Genomic DNA, 19,641 nt, shown 5'->3' on the forward strand with positions numbered 1-19,641 from the left:
AGAGAGAGAAAGGAAGTGGTGTAAATCAGAGAAATGAGTTGAAAGAAGCCTAGAATTTATCTAGCCTCAACTCCTGCCAGTGTAAAAATAGTTCCCCATATCTCATGATCTACATATTTATTCTATAAACAGTTGTTTTTTACTTTCCTGATTTTTGGACCAACACTAGCATAAAACTAAAGGATGACTACAGGTAGTGATTCTTAATGCCTCTTGACATCCCAAAAGACAACTGAAGTGTTAGAAAAAAAAACCCTTCTAAAATTTAAGTGTGGAAACATCTGTTTAGGTAAGAAGAATTTATAATAATTTATCATGTGCTTGTACCAGCATGCTTACAGTGTAATAAACAACAAATTACATTGAAATCATTATGACAAGTAAGACAGGGTTTCATGCCAGACTAATACCATTAACAAAAGGACATGGTTCCCGGACAGTGTATACTAGTTAACTTTAAAGAGCTTGCCAATACCGTTTCTGTTTGTACTACTTTTTTTAAACCTTCAAATTACAAGCCAGTGGCATATCTATTCACCCATTTCATTGCTTACCATTAAAATCTTTGGTAACTCACAAATGCAGATAAACCATGCTTCAGCCAGCTTTAACTTCAGTGCTTATTAAACCACTCTTAAAGAAACAAAGAAAAATATTAAATTATTATTGAATTACTGAAGTTTGTACCAGTGTTAAGCCCTGTAGTATTCAGCTGGGAGCTCCTGCAATCAAGGTCATTTCTGTTCCACATTAAAATGTATTTCAGTTTAGTTCTCTGTTTTTACTATAGCCTATGTTATAACTTGTCAGACCTTTCCTGTAACTGCAATTTAGGAACATCCAATATTTATGAAATGCACTGTAAGTGGTATAAATAAATATGATAATTAAATAACTTAAAACTGGAGGTCCAATCCTCACCTTATGTAAACTGCTACAGATTAACTAAAGTCAAAGAAGCTGTGACAGTTTATACCAGCTGGAGATGTGGCTTAGTAGAGTCAGATTAAATGGTGGGCTACATCGTTTAAGATTTGCATTTTTTTTCTCAGGTCCTTTGGAGTTATCATACATGTGTAACCTTTAGTCTGTACCAAAGTTATGCAAGCCAAACTTATTCATATTTGATCTTTATATAAAAATGATCTCCAGGAATATTAAGATTCTTAAATTTAATGCATTGAAAAAGAAAGATGAAATGCCAGCTCTCCAAATTCTACTTTCAGATTTATTCTTGCCTCGAAACTTCAGTCTGATTGGATGTTGATGCTGTTTTTTGCACATACACACTTGACTGTAACAGTTACCATTGGACTGCTTCTGATTCCAAAGGTATGCCGTTGTTGTTATTTTTTCTTACCAATCAACAGAAATATATAATTGTGCACACATGTTCTTTCTTAAATTACCAAGTTATTGGTTATTGGAGGAGGAGAATTAGGTTTTTGGTCCAGTAACAAAGATTTGTTTTCAGTCCTCTTTTGTTAAAATATTTGGGGAAACTAACACATTTCTATTGAAGCAATCAGAGTTAAACATCCCTTATTGTTGATATGATTGATAAATTGTATCACTGTATTTGATTTTACTGTGTCAATTATGGACCTATGTACAATATTTTTATAGATTTATGATCTGATTTATCATTATATTTATACTTTAACCATTTAGACTATATTTATACTTGATTGTGTTAATTCTAGGAGTAGGAATAATGTTTTTATAATGATTGGCTTAATTTTATTATTATATTTGTATTTCTGTTATTTTTGCTTATATTTATTTATATTATGGCTGTATGTTTGTCATGTTGTTTTCAGGAGCAAGGCTTTTAGCCAAAATCCTTAATAAATTTAATTGAATTTAATTCCTGGAATTCTACCATTAAACTATTTCTGGCCTTCGAGAAATCAATATTTTTATGTTAAGTGTAAAAATCATAAGCCAGTGTTCGTATTAGTAAATCAGAAGACTCTTGCTGACTTTCAAGATTTAGGATATAAGCTGTTTTAAAAGTATTGCTATGAGATGTGTCTGAATTAAGAAGAGGCTTAGAAAATATCCAATGCATTATTCTTCAGGGTTTAACTTTATTGTTGTCTTTTGGTCTTAGTTTGTTCATTTATTTTGCTTCTAGAAATGTTTAATTTTAGAGTGGACTTGCTTGATAAATAACAGTAAGACAATTCACAAAACAGTATTTAGTTTACATAGACTTAATATGGTGAATATAATATGGGAGCCCTATATAAAATCTGTTTATTTTGGTCTATGTTGGGAGGGTGAATACTGTGATATCCAGCCTGTATAAGGTATGGCAGTCTCCACAGTTTATAGTAAGATGCTGTTTGGGAAGAAGGTGTAGTATCTACAGTCAGAATGTGTGAAACTGAAATAAAAGATATTGCGGTTCCTTGATGTCATATGGAAATCGGGTTGGTATTGTCTCAATCCAAAAGAAATTATCTGTTTAGCTGTTTCTGGTTAGCATAACTATGTTGGTGGGGGGAGAAAGTGCCTTAGATTTGTAGAATGGAGAATGGAAGATCATAGGAAAGTAGGGTTGAAAGGACCTCACAAGGTCATCTAGCGCAGCTCCTGAAGGCAGAATCATCCCTGACTAAAGTATCCCAGCAAAGTGTCTGTCCAGCCCGTTCTTTAAAACTTCCCAAAATGGAGATTCTATAGTTTCTCTATATAACCTGTTTTAATTCTTGACCACCAGTCAGAAAATTCTCCCCAATCTCCAACATAAATTTCCCTTTCTGAAGCTTGTAGCCATTGCTCCTAGTCCTGTCCTCAACTATTATGAAAAAAAAAAATCTCCATCCTCTCTATAATTGCCCTTCAGGTATTTGAAGCTTATTTTCAAATCCGCCTTCAGTCTTCTCCAGATAGTGAGAAGTGAGATAGTGGTGAGGAATGGAGTTGCTTAAACTGATCTCTTAAAAACACATATAGTTTAATGCTGTTCAGCATTATCAGACCCTATATTTAGTTTCTTATAAATTTCCCACATGTGAACTTGAAAAATCTGAGCTCATACCTGGTCAGTGGAAGCCAAGTTAGAGTTTGGCAGCAAAATGTATCAAAGATTCTGTCTGGGCAGAACGTGCTCTATCACAGGGCTGCAGGACTGTGGAAGGCTTTTTCTGGCCAATGTCTCAGGACTGCTGTGATATCAGACACAGGAAATGAGATCAGGAAGACTTCCTTGCATTCTCATTACTAGTGTTCAGGTCCTCTTGACTTGAACAGAGAAAGGACAAAATCAAGACCCAGGTTGGAGGAGAGAAAAGGCAAGAAATGGGAGATGTGGAAGATGGGGGAAGATTGAGACCAAGTGAGGAGTTAATGGGGACCTAGGGATAGCTGGGACTGACTGGTTAAGAAGATTGGTATGAAGAGTGTAGGAAGGCTTGAACGGGCAAATGGGGTGATGGGAAGTCTGCCTAGGAAATGAGACTAGGTTTGGTATAAAAAACTCAAAAAGAAGCAACGAGGATAGGCTAGATAAGGTGACTTGGACTGAGACAAGGAGTCAGTGGGGGACAACAGTATAAAAAAATGGGTGCAGGAGGAAAGAGACAGGACTTGAAAAAAGACAAGATGGCAGCAACAGAGCAGAAGCATGCTCCCCTTCAGATCCTGGAATTGTACCCAAGATTTCTCAGTCCTGCCATTCTTGTGAAACCCACTGGTAAAACATGTGTTTTATTTCCCTTTAGTCCAGGGTGCTCAACCTCCAGCCTACAAAGCCTTGGCATCCAGTTCACAGGGGTCCCCACAGGTCGGGAAATTTGGCAGTGGGGAAGCAGTAGGAGCTACCCCCTGCCCACCCCTCCCTACTGCCAAATTCCCAAGCCCTACAGAGTGGGTTACAGCCAGGAGATGACTCTCCACTAGCACGGCCAGATCAGGGCTAGGCCATGCCCCCATTGCTCTGTGCAGCTGGTTCGGGACTAGCTCATTTCCCTTTCTCCATTCACCATCATGGGTCTGGACCATACCCGCTTCCCTCCACCCACCCAAGTTGGGGCCAGACAACACCTCCTTCCCTTACCCCTGGCCAAGTTGAGACTGGGAACCACCACTTTCCTCCTGCAGAGCTGGACCCCCCTCATATGCAGCTGGTTTGGAGCTGGACCATGCCTCCTTCCTCCACCCACAGGGCTGTGCTCTGCCCCCTTTCCTCCCACCCGGCCCAGCTGGGGCCAGGTCATGTCCACTTCCTCCTGCAGGGTCGTGTCATGCCTTCTACCCCCTTGGGGCTAGATCAGCCCATGGGGCCAAGTTGGGGCTAGAATATGCCCCCTTACCCCACACAGCTGGATTGGGGCTGGGTTTCCTCTTGGCCCTCCTCTGCAAAGGCAGTTAGGGCCCCACTGCATCTGCCCTGGTTGCCAGTTTGGGTCCACTGGCCAGATCTGGCCTCTGTAGGGACCAGACTCTGCCCATGCGGCCTGCTGGATGAAAAGGCTGAGCACCGCTGCTTTAGTCTGTTAGTTGCTATTACACTGTAATTGTTCTGTAAAAAGGGGTAGTGTGCAGTTCCATCCACCACACATTCTCATATTTTGTTAAATACAATTGAAATACGTATTGGTGTAATACAGGGCCCTCTGCTGTATATTATTTTTTCTCATTGTTTAGGGTTCTGCCAATCCTGTCTTTCTCCCTGCTGTGTTCAGCAGTAGAGAAAAGTGGCTTAATATTGGAAAGGAATTTTTACAAGCACGTGGACTTTAAAGCAAATTTATTTATATAGCATTTTGTTCCATTAGCACTGGATTTTCAAAAGGGTTGAATAAATACCATTTCAGTGTGATGTGTTCTTGTGACAATGAATTTCTGGATGATGTGATTAGAATATAGCATTCTTTGTGCAGAAAATCCCATCAAAACATTGACTTCATAATGGTGGTGTTGTAAAGACCCATAAAATTTTACTTATATAATAGTCCAAAGGACAAGGACCAAAGAGGATATTAAGGGTAAAAATAAAACAAAAACCTTCACACTTAAGTTTGACATCATTCTCAGCTCACCCTGCTGCTATTTATAACTATTGCTGATGTCTCAAAGCAGTGCATGCTCTTATCTATCAAATATGCCTAAAATAACAAGTCATACCAATGCAAGATTGTGATGCAAACTTTGAATATCCTGCAGTCATTTTTACTGATTTATTTGGGTTTTTTAGTAATAGTTTATATTTTCTGTTTCATATCCACTTGCTTTTTAAAGCATGTTAAAAGCATCATTTTCCACCAAGTTTTTTTTTTTTAATTAATCTTTCTCAAGCTATATCTCAGAGACATAGATTAAAATTCCCTTTCCTATATATTTTCTGAGTGCCTCTTCACTGAGGTTTCACCTTCCATCTTGACAAACTGTAGCAAACAAGAGATTAAATGTGACTATAATTATACAGATCAAATCCCGTATGCTATGATGTAAAGACACGGAGTCAATGAGTTTACAACAGCTACTCTCTGGCACATATTAATAGGGGCAAGTGAACCAGTATGAATAAAAAAAGGAACAGATTCAAACCTTTTTTCCTCCCTTTGGAGTGAACCTTTGTTAAGATTAAGGTAGGATTGGCTAACTATTTTTCTCCTTGTTTTTCATATTGAGCACACCTTGGGTGCATAAACATAGGCATCTGAAATTTGTGTCAAATGAGGCATCAGCTCATTGCATATCTGCAAGTGCGGCTGTAGAGCCCAATTCTTGAATGACAGTCCCTTCCACACTTATCACATGTGAAGTTCATATCTAATGGTCCTGAATGTGGTGCAGAGTTAAGCATTATGTTTAGATTGTGGTAACCAAAGTGAGGATGATCTAACTGCCACAGTGTGCAAGTGCCTCATAGGTTTAGGCTGCCCTAACAATAGCATGCCTGAGCTAAAGTCAGTTTACCTCGGCACTATTTGTAGGGTGACTTAAGCCCTGTGAGCATTTGCACACCATGGCTTTTAGAGGTGAACTAACCATAGAACAGCAAATGGTTTACCCAGTCTAGGAAGGGTTAATTTCGCCTAGTGAATGCCTGTATGTGTTCAGAGCACAGCCCTGGGGCTGGGAAAGCCCAGCCACTCACCACAGTTCTGGGCCTGAGCTGTTTTAACTCTCCCAATCCTGACCAGGCTAGCCCCAAGCCAAGCAGCTCCCCACAAGTTACTTGTCTTTGGCTGCCAGAACCTCCTCCCAGCAAATGGCAACACTTGCACACATGGGATCCCAACTCATGTTTAGATGGCTTACACTAGACCTGAGCCAGGTCACGCAAATGCTTAGAATCATAGAATCATTGAAAACTGGGGTTGGAAGGGACCTCAGGAGATCATCAAGTCCAACCCCTTGCTCAAAGCAGGACCATACCCAAATAGATCATCCCAGCCAAGGCTTTGTCTAGTTGGGTATTAAAAACTTCCAAGGATGGAGATTCTACCACATCTCTGAGTAACCTGTCCCAGTGTTTTACTACCACCCAGTGAGAAAATTTTTCCTAATATCTAACCTAAACTTGCTCCAACTTGAAACTATTGCTCCTTGTTCTGTCATCTGCCACCACTGAGAACAGTGTAGCTCGATCCTCTTTCAAACTCCCGTTCAGGTAGTTGAAGCCTGCTATTAAATCCCCTCTCAGTCTTCTCTTCTCTAGATTAAATAAGCCCAGTTCCCTCAGTCTTTCCTCATAAGTCATGTTTGCACCCTTGTCTCTTCCTTTTTTTGGTCAAGACATAAAATGGGAGAGATACAATATGCAAGATTATTAAACTCTGTGCAAAGGTTATTTTTGTGGTATTCACAGCCTCCCTGAAAGAACTAGAAATCCTGCACCTAGTTTAATCCTAGAGATTTGGATAAGCATAGAAAGCTAGGAATTATTTTTTAAAATGAACCTCTAAACCTTTTCAGGCTAACCAACCACTAAAAATAGTACCCAATCTATAAAAATAATATTCTATACTATATTCTCTGTTCTAACAACATTTATGTGGTGATTGCGACCATTTGAGGCCAGATGGGTAAAATGGAGTGTGAAGAATAGTTGTATACTTTAGAACATTAACATTAAACTTAACAATATGTTAACTGCAGCATCCTTTTACGAATATGTATTGCAGTTTTCCCATGCAAGCAATAATCCTCGAGATGATATAGCTACTGAGGCATATGAAGATGAACTTGATATGGGTCGATCTGGGTCCTACCTAAACAGCAGTATCAATTCAGCATGGAGTGAACATAGTTTGGATCCTGAAGACATCAGGGTAACTACTATGCTTTTAAGAGTAATTTGTTCTTAAGAAGTGTTTTTCTAAACTCTGAGCTACACCAGTTTGATTTCTTTTTACTGCAGACACACAGCAAAATGAGCCATTTTGTGTCTAGCAAGGACTGTAGTGTCAAGTCATGTGACATACATTTAGGGAAATACACAAATATGGGCAGGGCTTTGTTGTGTGCTATTAAGAGAATCACTCAAGATTGAATGGGTTGAAATATCCCTGGCATGACCCATTTTGGGAACAGAGGCTGTTCTAGCCAGTTTTGAAGTATGACCACTGACACAGTGATATGTCATTTGTTGTCATCATATAATATATAACTTTATGAAACCTAATAATCTGCTCAAATGAGATCCCTGCTTTATTGGATAAAAGGAGTACTTCTGATTGAATTGGTTTGAGTGTATGCTATCCAAAATACAGCCTAATTGTCCACTACATGCCAGGTGAATAGTGAAAATACATCATGACTGCATATTAATCCTGGCATGTTATATGCCAGGAGACCATATTAAATGATAACTATTCTATGCAGTGGGTGTAGGTCGGAATTTACCTTTATAATAACAAAATTGTAATTAAGTACATGGAAAAATGGCGAACACTAGAAAAGTCATAGTAAATAATTCAATATAATGTTCAGTTCATTCTAATCTAAATGCAGGTCACCTAGCCTGGTTACTGGCCTTGATTTGTGTTGCACGTATTAGTTTTGCTTTTGTTTTGCAGGATGAGTTGAAGAAACTGTATGCACAACTTGAAATCTACAAAAGGAAAAAGATGATTGCTAATAACCCACATCTCCAGAAAAAGCGGTGCTCAAAGAAGGGCTTGGGCCGTTCAATAATGAGACGAATTACTGAAATCCCTGAGACAGTCACCAGGCAGTGCTCTAGGGAGGATAAAGACCTTATGGAGCACAGTTCTGCAAAAAATGCTGCTTTAGTGAGAAAAAACCCGCAGGATTCCACCAGTTATGTAAAGCCAAAAGAGGAGTCTTTGAAAAACAGAGTCTTTTCATTAAAGAAGTCCCACAGCACTTATGATCATGTTAGAGATCAAATGGAACAGCCTAATAGCTTAACTACAGAAAGTGCAGAAGTTATAAGTACAGAGAACTCACTGCTGGATTCTTTGAGTGGAAACAAATTAACAAAAAAAGCAACAGAAAAAGTTGAAGCTGTGTCCACTGAATCTGTCCCTTTGGTGTGCAAATCTGTAAGTGCACATAACTTAAGTGCAGATAAGAAGCCCCTGCATCCAAGAACGTCTGTGTTACAGAAATCTCTTAGTGTTATTGCTAGTGCCAAGGAAAAGACTTTGGGATTAACTGGTAAAATGCAGAGCCTGGAAGAAAACAGCAAATCCCATAAATCTCAACAGAAGGGTAAGGAGGCCAGCAAAAAGCACTCAGCCTCAGATAAAGGGGAGCAAAAAGAATCCCATCGGAAAAATTCTACCCACTCTGAGGATGCAAAAAAACCCCATAAATCTGGAATCATGAAACAGCAAAAGGTTAGTCAGATGTCTGCGAATTCTGACACAGGCCTGGCTAAGTCACTGCATAAGGACAATTTTGACATTGCAGAGGTTTGTCCTTGGGAGCTCTATGACCAAATGCCTGGTCCTGTGCCTTCTGAATCTAAAGTTCAAAAACACGTGTCTATTGCTTCCTCTGAACCAGAGAAAAGTCACCCTTCCCAGCCAAAGGGGAAATCTCATCACAAGCTTAAGACAGCTGAAGGATATCAGCAGTCAAATCAGAAGAGCACAGAGAAATCTGAAGCATGTGCTCGGGAGACACAAGAGCAGCAGTTTTTGGAAGCTGAGAAAAAACATTTGAATTCCAAGACTCAGGTTGTCCCTGGCTTTAAATGTGAGAGTGTTAAATACACAGCAAATACTTGTGCAGGGGAATCTGAGGAACTTCCCCCTAAAGCAACGGTGCAAGCAGTAGAAAAGGAAAAGCTCAATCAATTGGGAGAACAGAAAAAAAATGCATCTTCCTCTGAGGGAAATATGCTTTCATCTGACTCTTATAAACCAAGCAGTAACTTACAGCAGCCTTTAACGTCTCGAGCCGAAGTCTGTCCATGGGAGTATGACACACCAGATTTACCAAATGCAGAAAGAAGTGTAGCTTTATCGAACACATCTGCTTTAAGTGCAAATAAAACAGCAACACCTCAAAAGTAAGAGGTTTTGGACTGACAAGAGTAGCAACTTCAGAAAGAAAGACTACAGAAAGGAGGAAAGAGAGAGGGCAAGTAGGCCAAAAGGATCTGAAAATTCCTAAGGAGATTACTGAACCAAGGGGGCAGCACAACAAATAGTAGGGAATAGGCAAAGTGAATTATTCATATTGTTCTTGTTTATTTACTGAGTGCCAACAATGTGATGAGTGGTGTCCAGAACATGGACCCTGCTCTAAGAAGTTTACAGTCTAAATGAATGAAATCTGCCTTTACCAATTCATTTCTCGTTCACAAACAGGAAAAAAAAATGGCTATGACAGGCAAAAACCACAGATGTTAACAGAATTATCCCTAAAGGCTCCCAACTGCCTGCAACTTGCCCTTGGGACTCTAAAGATTCAACAGGAGTATGGCATGGAGAAAGTCTTGATGGCAAAATTTGGGATCAATGAGCAGCTTACCGAAAAGACGACTTTTCACTTTACTTATTTAACCTTGATAGCACTGCTAATTTAATGCATCCCAAAAAATACATTTTATATAATGATTGCTCTCATTTTCTTATTAATGTATGTTTAAGTACATTGTTGTGTCTCATATTAAAGCATTCCAGATTGTATAATTTTTGCAAATAACTTTGATATTATGTGACACAACAACATATTTATGCAATCTGCAGATACTCTATTGTTATTGCAACTTAAAATACCTGCTGTAGATCTTGTTTATTTATAGAATTACAGTAAGCTTTCACTGGCTATGAAAGCCATACCTTGTATGGGAAAATACCCTGGTTTTCTTTTTCTGTGATTTTATATTGTGAATTTTTGTTCTATTCTCTATTATTTAAAATTATCGTTTGATACTGTATTATTCAGGGTTTTTATACCAGATAAGTTACTCATCTTGCCCTTTTTTGTTAATGCTCATAAACTTTGTTATTAGTGGAGATCAAGTCATCTTAGCTGCATATTCTGGTAAGTCCAAGGACAACTTATCTGTTGTTTGTTACAAACCTAGCTAATTTCATATTATTGCTTCAGAGCTCCTGCTTTTATCATCCATCACATCATCTTTCTCAGCAATTTACACTGAGAATTTTCTCCTAAAGGATAAAAACAAGAATGATAAAGACTACATTTAAGAATATGAACCACAACTGTACAATTCTAGGAGATATTGCAGGTTAGCTGGTTTAGAGCTGCAGTATGTTGTTTATCCTGCTGGTAAACTTCCATGAACCAGCTGTGCAAAATTAGAAAGAGAAAAAAGGAGCCCCAAAAAAATATTTTTCCCCCAAAATGCAATCAAAAGATAGAAAAGGAAAAGGGCATCTAATCCCACCCCAAAAGCACTTAGAAATGTTTGTCTGATGTATATATGTAAATGTTAGATAAAATGTAATATTTTATACAAAATTAATACCCAGTAATAACTAAGGTTTTTATCCCGCACATGAGCTTAATTTTATGCACTAGTCTGTACCCTGTTCAAGACCAAGAGACTTTCAGCTAATTCCAAGTTAAACATGTGAAAAAGAGGCCTTGACAGGATCAGGGCGGAAGAGGGTGACAAAGGCTAATAATAATAACAGTAAGCCAGGTCCATTTAAGTGTAGCACTACTAAGGTACCATTGGTACTTCATTTATTGCTGACTCTTATTGGTGCTGTGCAATATGCAAAAATAAAGGAACACCCAGTCATAAGGTTGTTTTTTTTTAAAGAGATGATGAAATTCACTGGGAAAACCCATCATAAGACTAATTTAATGGCTTGTTGTTTTATCTATATCTGTCTATCTATCTATAGATATGTATAAAACAACAAATATTTATATAGATATTTATATATAGATATAAAATATCCTATTTAATATATCCTATTTAATGCACACATGCGCATACATATATATTGATAAACTGACTTGGGGCCTCATAGAAGATGGGGGGTTTTAAGAGAAACTCTAATGACAAGAAGGACTTGGGCAAATTGGGATGTGGAGAGTATTTCCTTGCCTTTTTCCAAACTGAGAGACAGGCAGAGAGTCCACTTGGGTCAAGATATGGAAGGGGAGAGGAAAATACATGACACTGCCTCCAGGACTGTGCCTGTTTTTGAAGGAAAAAAATAATCTGAGTATGCACATAGTTCTTCTTCCCTGACCACAGACTTTATCCAGGGCCTGACGCAAACCTCACTGAAGTCAGCAAGGCTTTTCCCATTGACTTCAATGGGATTTGTATGAGGTCTCATGTGCAAGCCCTGATTCCCTTGGAGACATGTAGGCTTCATTCTGAGAATGCATAGAACTCTGTATGTCACCAAGCATGTGGAGCCCTACAGGAACATACTGAGCCCCCGTGGAGTAGTGCACAGTCTTTTCAATTTAATCCACTGATATAGCTGTACTCTGCAGCATAGTAAAGAGAGGACTCCAGCTAAGGTTCCTTCTCTAGTTTACTAAGGGGACATCATGGGCTGGCCAGTCTTAGACATGTTCCTTCTCCAGAGGGCTCTGTGGCTCCATTGCCATGGACAATTCTCATGCTTGCAGCTGGGATGTGTCAGGGAACTGGTGGAGGACATACTCTGTACACACCCACTGTGCCTTTTAGATCAAATGCCCAGGGGAGGCGTGGTGCCCTGCCATGACTTTACCCATCCCAACATCATGCTGTCCTTTGTGCATTCCTGTACAATGGAGTGAGTGGACTGCCTCTGTTACATGGTAGCCATGTGCAGGAAGGCCTCCATACCAAGCCATACCCCATGCATACAGCAGTGCTTTCTTTTGTGTTAGGGGTAGGATGAAGTCCCTTGTGCATGACCCTATTTGTGCCACTACTGCCCCATCTGCTGATTGTTTTTCTTTTATTTTGCTTTGAACATAACTTGAGAAGGAAGATCATTAGAAACAAAGAAATAAGGCCAGATCCTTAACTAATGTAAATCAACATAACTGTACCATAATTATGGAGTGATTTATACCAACCCAGGATCTGCTGCATAATTTATAGTTTTGGTTTGTTTTCTTTCACCCTGAAGGCTGCTCTCACTACTTAAAAATTGTCCACTATTTTCAGGGTTGTTCTATGGTTTTCCGCATTGTACTTGTCACATACCAAAAAGCTGGTGAAATTTAGACCTATTTTAAAATCAGTGTACTTCTTAAGGGATGATTTTCCTTGTTCATTCAGCCGCTGAAATTGGGTTTGGAATTTAATTGGTATTTTAGCAAACAGAGGGGCCAAACTTCACTCAACTGTTATATTTCACTATGACACTGCTAGAAACATTGCTTAAGGAAGACATACTAAGTTATGCCTAAATGATGTTCTATGTTCTATAGAATTTTCTCCACCAGCATATATTAGCTAGATTGCTTAGTAGTCTTTTTCTGGAGTTCCATTGTCATTATTCAGCCACAAGAAATGCAACTCTAGATTTAAGGTGTTTTCTAGCAGATCTGTTAAGAACGATAATCACCAAGGTCACAAACATTTGCTAGGTTGTCCTTTTCAAATGCATGTGCAAGTTGCATTTCTCCTTTGTTTCTAAGCCATGGTTTATAAATAATTAGATTTATACCAATACTAATAGACTTGTATATTTTATGCAAGAATTATATGCTTTAAAATATAAATAATTAATCACCCATCATCAGCTTTGGTGGCATTATAGGTCTGAAAACAAACAATACTTTTATATTTGCTCTCCTGAGGCTTTTGCATGTATATGATGACGGGCAGGCCTGAGAAAACACTGCCTTTTAACATTTTAGCTACTCAGAATTGTAGAGTAAATAAAGCTGTAAGTCTATTCACTTTATTATGTGGTTCTTATAAGAATATTATCTGGCAACCTACAGCATCCACCATGAAATACTTGCTAGATTTATGTTGTAATGTGTCACAGCATGTAAATAATGTACCTTCTCTGCAATAAAGCACATTTATATGAAATCTGTTTGTGGTCCTTTTATGCTGTAATATTGTGAAGCAGTTAGTGCTTCAAGCTAAAGTGTTTTCTTATCCAGTTTGTAAAATGACATGATAAATGAGTCTTCCAACTTACTAAGGTTCACAAATATTCTCAGATTTTGTATAGAATATTAATTTGTCTTGAGCATTTATTCATATCTATATTCTGCTGTTGGTACACACACACCCCATGGACTTAAATAACAGCATTTTAGCCAGCAGTATCTTTGGCTTTGCCCTGAGGCTGATGACCATGGTGCAAAGGCTGATGTGGGACCAAAGGCCACCACTTTCTTCCTACTACCTGTGGCCTTGATATGTCTAGTTTCTATACTTTCTTCTCCCTAAATTTAGATATTGATTATCTTCACTGCCGGCATGGTGGACCTGGAAATGTTATAATTAAGTACATCCCACCTCCTTCCTCATTCTAATATTATAAAAACCTTAATCTCTCTCTCTGTCTGCCTATCTGTCCACAACGCTTTATTCACACTCTGATTGGCTGACTGAAATAGCCAATCAGAGTGCGACTAAGCATTCAGACAGGAGGTGGAGCATCGCCATGATGGCGGGAACACAGAGGACAGAGCTGGCTTTCCCCCCCTGCCCTGCTCCCTGGAGGCAGTGGCAACAGAGCGGACAGAACGGGGGGTGCAGCACTGCCCCCCCTGCCCTGCTCCCTGCAGGTGGCAATGATGTGGGGTGAGGCCACCAGAGTTGGCTTTGCGCCCCCATCCCTTGCTCCTTCAAGGTGGTGGTGGCAGTGTTGGGGGAAACGGGGTCAGGACACCGCGGGGAGTGAGGCTACTGGAGCTGGCCTCAGCCTGCCCCTCCCCCTTCTGTCATTGCCTCCTGCAGAGCCAACGCAGGCCAGTGCAGCAGCAGTGAGGAGGAGGAGTAGGCACGCTACAGAGGCAGCAGTGGTGATGGTGGTGGAGGGAGTGGAGAAGTGGGCTTGGGGCCTATGCAGGGGACAGTGGATAAGCGAGCCCGAGTGGGGGAGAAGCAGGCCCACTGCAGTGGTGGTGGGGGGAGCAGTGGCTCCAACGCAGCAGCGGTGAGAGAAGGCAAGGAGCAGACCTCCTCCTCCTCTCGGGCCCAGGCCCGCTCCTCCCCCACCCAACCTCCCCTGCATCGTCCCCAAGCCCACTCCTCCCATCCCCCTGCTGGGCTGGCCCGGGCCTGCTGCTCCCACCCACCCCTGCTGCAGTGGGCCAACTTCTCCCCACTCTTGGGCCCAGTCCTCCCCTTACCCGACTGCTGCGGTGGGGAGTGGGGGAGCAGGCCCAGACCCCAAGCACCGCAGGAGGGAAGGGGCAAGTGGGCCTAGATGTGGGGGGCACAGGGCTCTATTTTGCCCACTCCCCCCACATCATTCTTGACAGGTAATTGGTTAGTGTTTGTAATAATGATAGGAACTTTGGAATAGAGACCAAACTTATCCAGAGTGTGTTGTACAAAGGAAGGAGAAGACAATAGATAAGGACAGACACACGGGGGCTAAAGTAAAGCCATCTAAGCAAAGCCAGCTATGCATATATTTGTATAATGCTAGGTTATGAGTGTTCATTTTTAATTAAAAGCCTCTAACATTTTGTCCAGTACATGTATTACATATCTTACAACACTCAGTTGTGTAAAATCCAAAAAAAATTAGGCACGTGGCTTGGAACATGCCAAAAAGTATGCCCAAGACAGAGAGCCTCAGTGTATCTATAAATTGGCTACTCTGTAAATTCTTGGCTTCTGCACAATTTGCATGGGAGGGGGTGAGACATTTCCCATTTTTCCTGGGTATCATAGACATGTCCTTTGAGTTCACATTAGTATAATTAATTAGGTTTAGTTAATTTATTGGCCAGTGGCACTCCCTTTCTAATAGCTGTCAACTAGTTTTGGGAGGTTTTTCATACTTTCTTCCTTTTGTATATATTCTTAACTGGGTTTTTTTTCCCCAATAACAGTTCTTTAGGAAGTCACATCCAAAGTCCCCTGGCTGAAAATACTTCTGTCTTATGAGGCAACAGTCCCTGATTAATGTTGGACACAAGCAGCCCATCTATATGTGCAATTAGCATGATGCAATAAACTCTGGCATAGTTCATGATGGAATTCATAGGCAACTGGTAGGGGGTGTATGGGGGTGCATGTGCCACCCCTGATGGGGCAAGTACCCCCCCTGACAGGGCCACCACTGTCGGCAGCTTCTGAGCCCCCGAATTCAGGAGGCACCAATCATGATGGAATTTATTGCTCCCAGCTTCAGTGTTTACACGTGTGCTCAGGACTGCAGTACACTGAGCTGGGGCTGCACAGCCCCAGCTGGCTGGGAGCCCAGGGGGTCAGCCTGCAAGCCCAGAGCTGCTCTCCCCACTGCTTAATATGATGCAGATGATCTGAGGCACAAGGGTGCTACTGTGTGGGCCTAGCTAGCAGGCAGGCTCTTCACTGTAGTGCGTTCATGCCCTAGCCAGCCCTATCACTGTCTACACGTGCATCGTGTCATAAAACTAATGGTTCCGCATGTATAGATGGCGATGCTTTAGTACTGAGTTAATTAGGCAACTCCACAGTAAGCATCTCATGTAGATGCCTCCATGGTGTCTTTTTTGTTTCTTTACTCTCAGTGAATGCTCTGCATGTAAGTCCTTTATAAAAAAAAACCCAAAAACAAAAAATAAAATACAATTTACAGAAGTAAAACTTAAAATAGCTTAAAATGTCTCTATCAATCTCTCCACACAGCCTACTTCAGACACGGGTCTGTCTAATCCCTCCAATGTCCAGCACTGCTGCTGTGAACTCAGGTATAGTTAGGTCCAAGATTCCAACAAGTAAGCCAGGTAGTTGTAGGAAGTCTGGGAGGGCTCCCTGGAGGGAAAGCATTTGAGATTGAGCTCTTCATAAGAGCTCAAAATTCTTTTTGCAATGCTGATCTGTATGCAGATACTACACAACCCAATCCAAAAGAGCATGGCACCAGACAACCAGTACTGCTCACTCTCCATGACTGGTACCAAGAATGTGATTAGAGTACAATTCCCACTACCACACCTTCCTTCCTTCTTTCCTGGCAGAACTTAATAAAAACACTTAAGAAGCAACATTTGTATAACACACAGCTGCAAAAATTTAACCAAACTGCCAACTTCACTTACTAACAATGTCTGATTAACACTGCTTGCTGATCCCCCAGTTAAAGTACAACTGTTGACAGAAGTCACAAAGCTCAGGCTGTATCCTGGAGCTCAGTTATCTTAATCCATCATGACTGTTACCCAAGCCCTTCTCAGGCAAAAGGCCAAATTCAGTGCCCCTGTCTCACTATCCCTTCTGGAAGTTGGAGAAAGAATCAACAATTTTGCCTCGATATGTGTCTGTCTAGGATGAGGACCTAGATAGACACCTAGATGGTTAGATGAACACCTGTCTGAGGTCATGTGATCCCAGCATGTGCTTCGGCCAGTGGCGGGGGGTCAGACTAGATGATCTATTTAGGTCCCTTCTGATCCCTAACTACTATGAAACTATGAAGGACTTCACAACCCTGCAGCATAACCGGAAGTGACACTACTGCTGTATGTGACCATGGCCTTCCCTCAGAGATGTGCATCTGCACAATGTTCATAAAGTGGTGACAGGTCCAGGGTTCCAAATCCTATTGCTTTTGTTGTTAGCTTTTTCTGTCTGTTCCTCCTCTACTCCCCAGTTCTGCTGGCATCAGTTCTTAGTATCACAGCATTCTAGTTCTCAGTTTTTTAGTAAAAAAATAACTCCAGGTGATGACCCATATGCTTTTGGGCCTGTCTCCTAATTGTAGAATACTGATTCAGGATCAGCCTTTAATTTCACAGCTGGTTGTTAACATGACACTCAGTTCCTTTTCTGAAACTCAGACAATGCAAACTGCGTGTATTCATACCCACTAAATTCTGGCCTGTTGTCAGACATAGCTATGTCAGATATACCATGCCTAGCAAAAATAATTTGACATGAACAATCTCCATTTAACTATAGTTTATTCTGGAAGAGAGAGAATGGTATTAAAGAATGAGGACATCATATTTTTGTTTTCTAGTCAACAGAAACCTAGCTATGATTATTTTGTTTAAGGAGCACTTTTTTCCTGGGCCACTAACAGGCTTGACATTTTCCTCTATATTTTACATTTGCAACAACTCTTGATATATTTCTCAATGCTGCTGTTTATTTAAGGTTATAAGAATATCTACAGCACATCTCTCAGATATTTCAATCCGTAAATTGCTTTCAACCCCCCTAGTGCACTTTCATATGGAATATTTTTATGGCTTGTTTCCCATTTTGTGATACTTTTAAAGGGTGCACATGGAGTGCCCTTCCTATTTACACTGTGATTAACATATGAATCATGGCACAAATGTACCAAAGGATGTAGGGTGGGTCCTCAGATTTCTTTCTTGTAATGGTTTTCTGTAACACCTTAAGGATCATCATCTTCTCTTGTAAAAAATCACATCTAGAATTCAGTTATTCTCCTTTTAAACTGACAATGGGAATTAGTAATATGCTCACCCTGAGTTAATAACCTTAATTACCTCTTTTGAAATTATGTCTTCTTAGGCCAAATAGGGCTTTTTATCTTTGTTGCAGGGCACTAAGGTGCCTGCTCCTTTCAGAGCAGAAGCTGCCTAGGGAGAAGGACCTAAGAGCCAGACAGAAGCCCACAGGTGCAGGTTACTATGGCAACAGGATAACCAGTAAATTAGTCTGCACCTGCACCCGGTCAGCTGACCAGAAGAGGCAGGACCCTGGGGCATAAATAAACCCCAGGGCTGGGACTAGGGGTTAGTTCTCTATCAGCAGCCAAAGGGGAAGGAGCTCCCAGAGAGACTTGATTGCCTGTTCTACTCCTGGTGGGACTAAGAGGCTCCAAGAGCTCATCAGATACGCTGGCCTAGAAGGCACTTAGTGCTGGGGGGGAAGTTTGATTGTTTTAAAGGGACAGGGTGCACCCTGAACCCCTTGTATTATGTTATAGCCCAGGGGCTCATATTTGAGTTGCTGTTTATACCGGTGGATTGGGCTGAGGCTATTGAGGAAGGAGGCCTCGTTGGGGGCCCACTATGGTGTGGGGACCCCGGCGCCAGAGAAGGGCGCAGCGACAAGGGGCTGTGGAGAGCCCAGCGCCAGTGTGGGTGCAGAAACAGGGCTGTGGAGAGCTCAGTGAGGACAAGAGGCTGAACTGTAACAAGGCCTCAGGACAGACAATGTTTGAATTCCATCTGCTAGGCTTGGGGCGTGGTAAAGGGGTGGTTTTGGAGCCATGCATTTAGCCCATAAGGCTGAGGGTGTCCCATGAGGCATCCATTTTGAGTGGGACCCAAACAGAGGTCCAAGAACCCACGGGGTTCAGCGGGGTCCAGCAGGACTGTGTCCAGACAAAAAAAACTCAAGGGCAGCCTCCCTATAATATGACGTGGCAGGAGAGGAAAAAGGTGCCTGTTGGGCAAGATTGGCATGGTCACAGAGACCTAGGGGTGTCGCAGCCATCCCTGGGGACCTCATCCCATGATAATTCACCTTAATTGCCCTGTTCGGTGTCTAGGTCTGAAGTTTGTTTCACCATGCAAGGATCAAATGCTCTGCAGCCATCATACGTCTTGTGTGTATGTCATGATAGCTTTGTGTATTATATATCTATAACGGAAATAATCTCTGCTTTCCAGGAGTCATTTGCCAGACCTTTGTGGGCAATGCCAGTAAATTGTCACAGTCAGTTTGAGTTGTCACTGGTCCCCCATAAGTAAAGAACTGAAGCATGGGATGTATTTTTTTTGTTTGCTTACTCTTCTCCTAGCTGGTCTTTCTCTTTCCAGAGCTGCCTGGAGCACCTTGCGCTGTTCTGCCACAGATCCAAACATCATCTTTACAAACTTTAAATCCCTTTATACCATCAGAAACATATTGTATTTTCCAGTGAAACACACCAGGTGCCAAACACAACCCAAATAGTATTTTGTGGAAACAGCATCTTCCAGAGCATGTATTGAATGTGCACAAATTTGTGCTGCTTTTATAAGGCCAACTGCCAGAAGCCTGGTAATGCATTCAGCTCAGAAAAGGATTTGGCATGAGTTGAAATATCGCGCAATATCTCACCATTTGTAAGTAATGGA

At 41.1% G+C, this 19,641-nt stretch overlaps 1 protein-coding gene across 1 annotated transcript in view; it reads left to right on the forward strand.

Annotated features, from left to right (window-relative positions):
- GPR158 (G protein-coupled receptor 158) overlaps positions 1-13,462 on the forward strand; it is a 401,429-nt gene extending 387,967 nt beyond the window's left edge. The window contains exons 10-12 of the mRNA XM_006025370.3: positions 1,227-1,332; positions 7,140-7,286; positions 8,034-13,462. Of these exons, the coding sequence (XP_006025432.1) occupies positions 1,227-1,332; positions 7,140-7,286; positions 8,034-9,500 (1,720 nt within the window). The 3' untranslated portion in view covers positions 9,501-13,462. The remainder of the gene's footprint in view (positions 1-1,226; positions 1,333-7,139; positions 7,287-8,033) is intronic.
- The last annotated feature ends 6,179 nt before the right edge of the window (positions 13,463-19,641 follow it).

Source organism: Alligator sinensis, unplaced genomic scaffold (genome assembly GCF_000455745.1).
Source record: "Alligator sinensis unplaced genomic scaffold, ASM45574v1 scaffold455_1, whole genome shotgun sequence".
NCBI lineage: Eukaryota > Metazoa > Chordata > Crocodylia > Alligatoridae > Alligator > Alligator sinensis.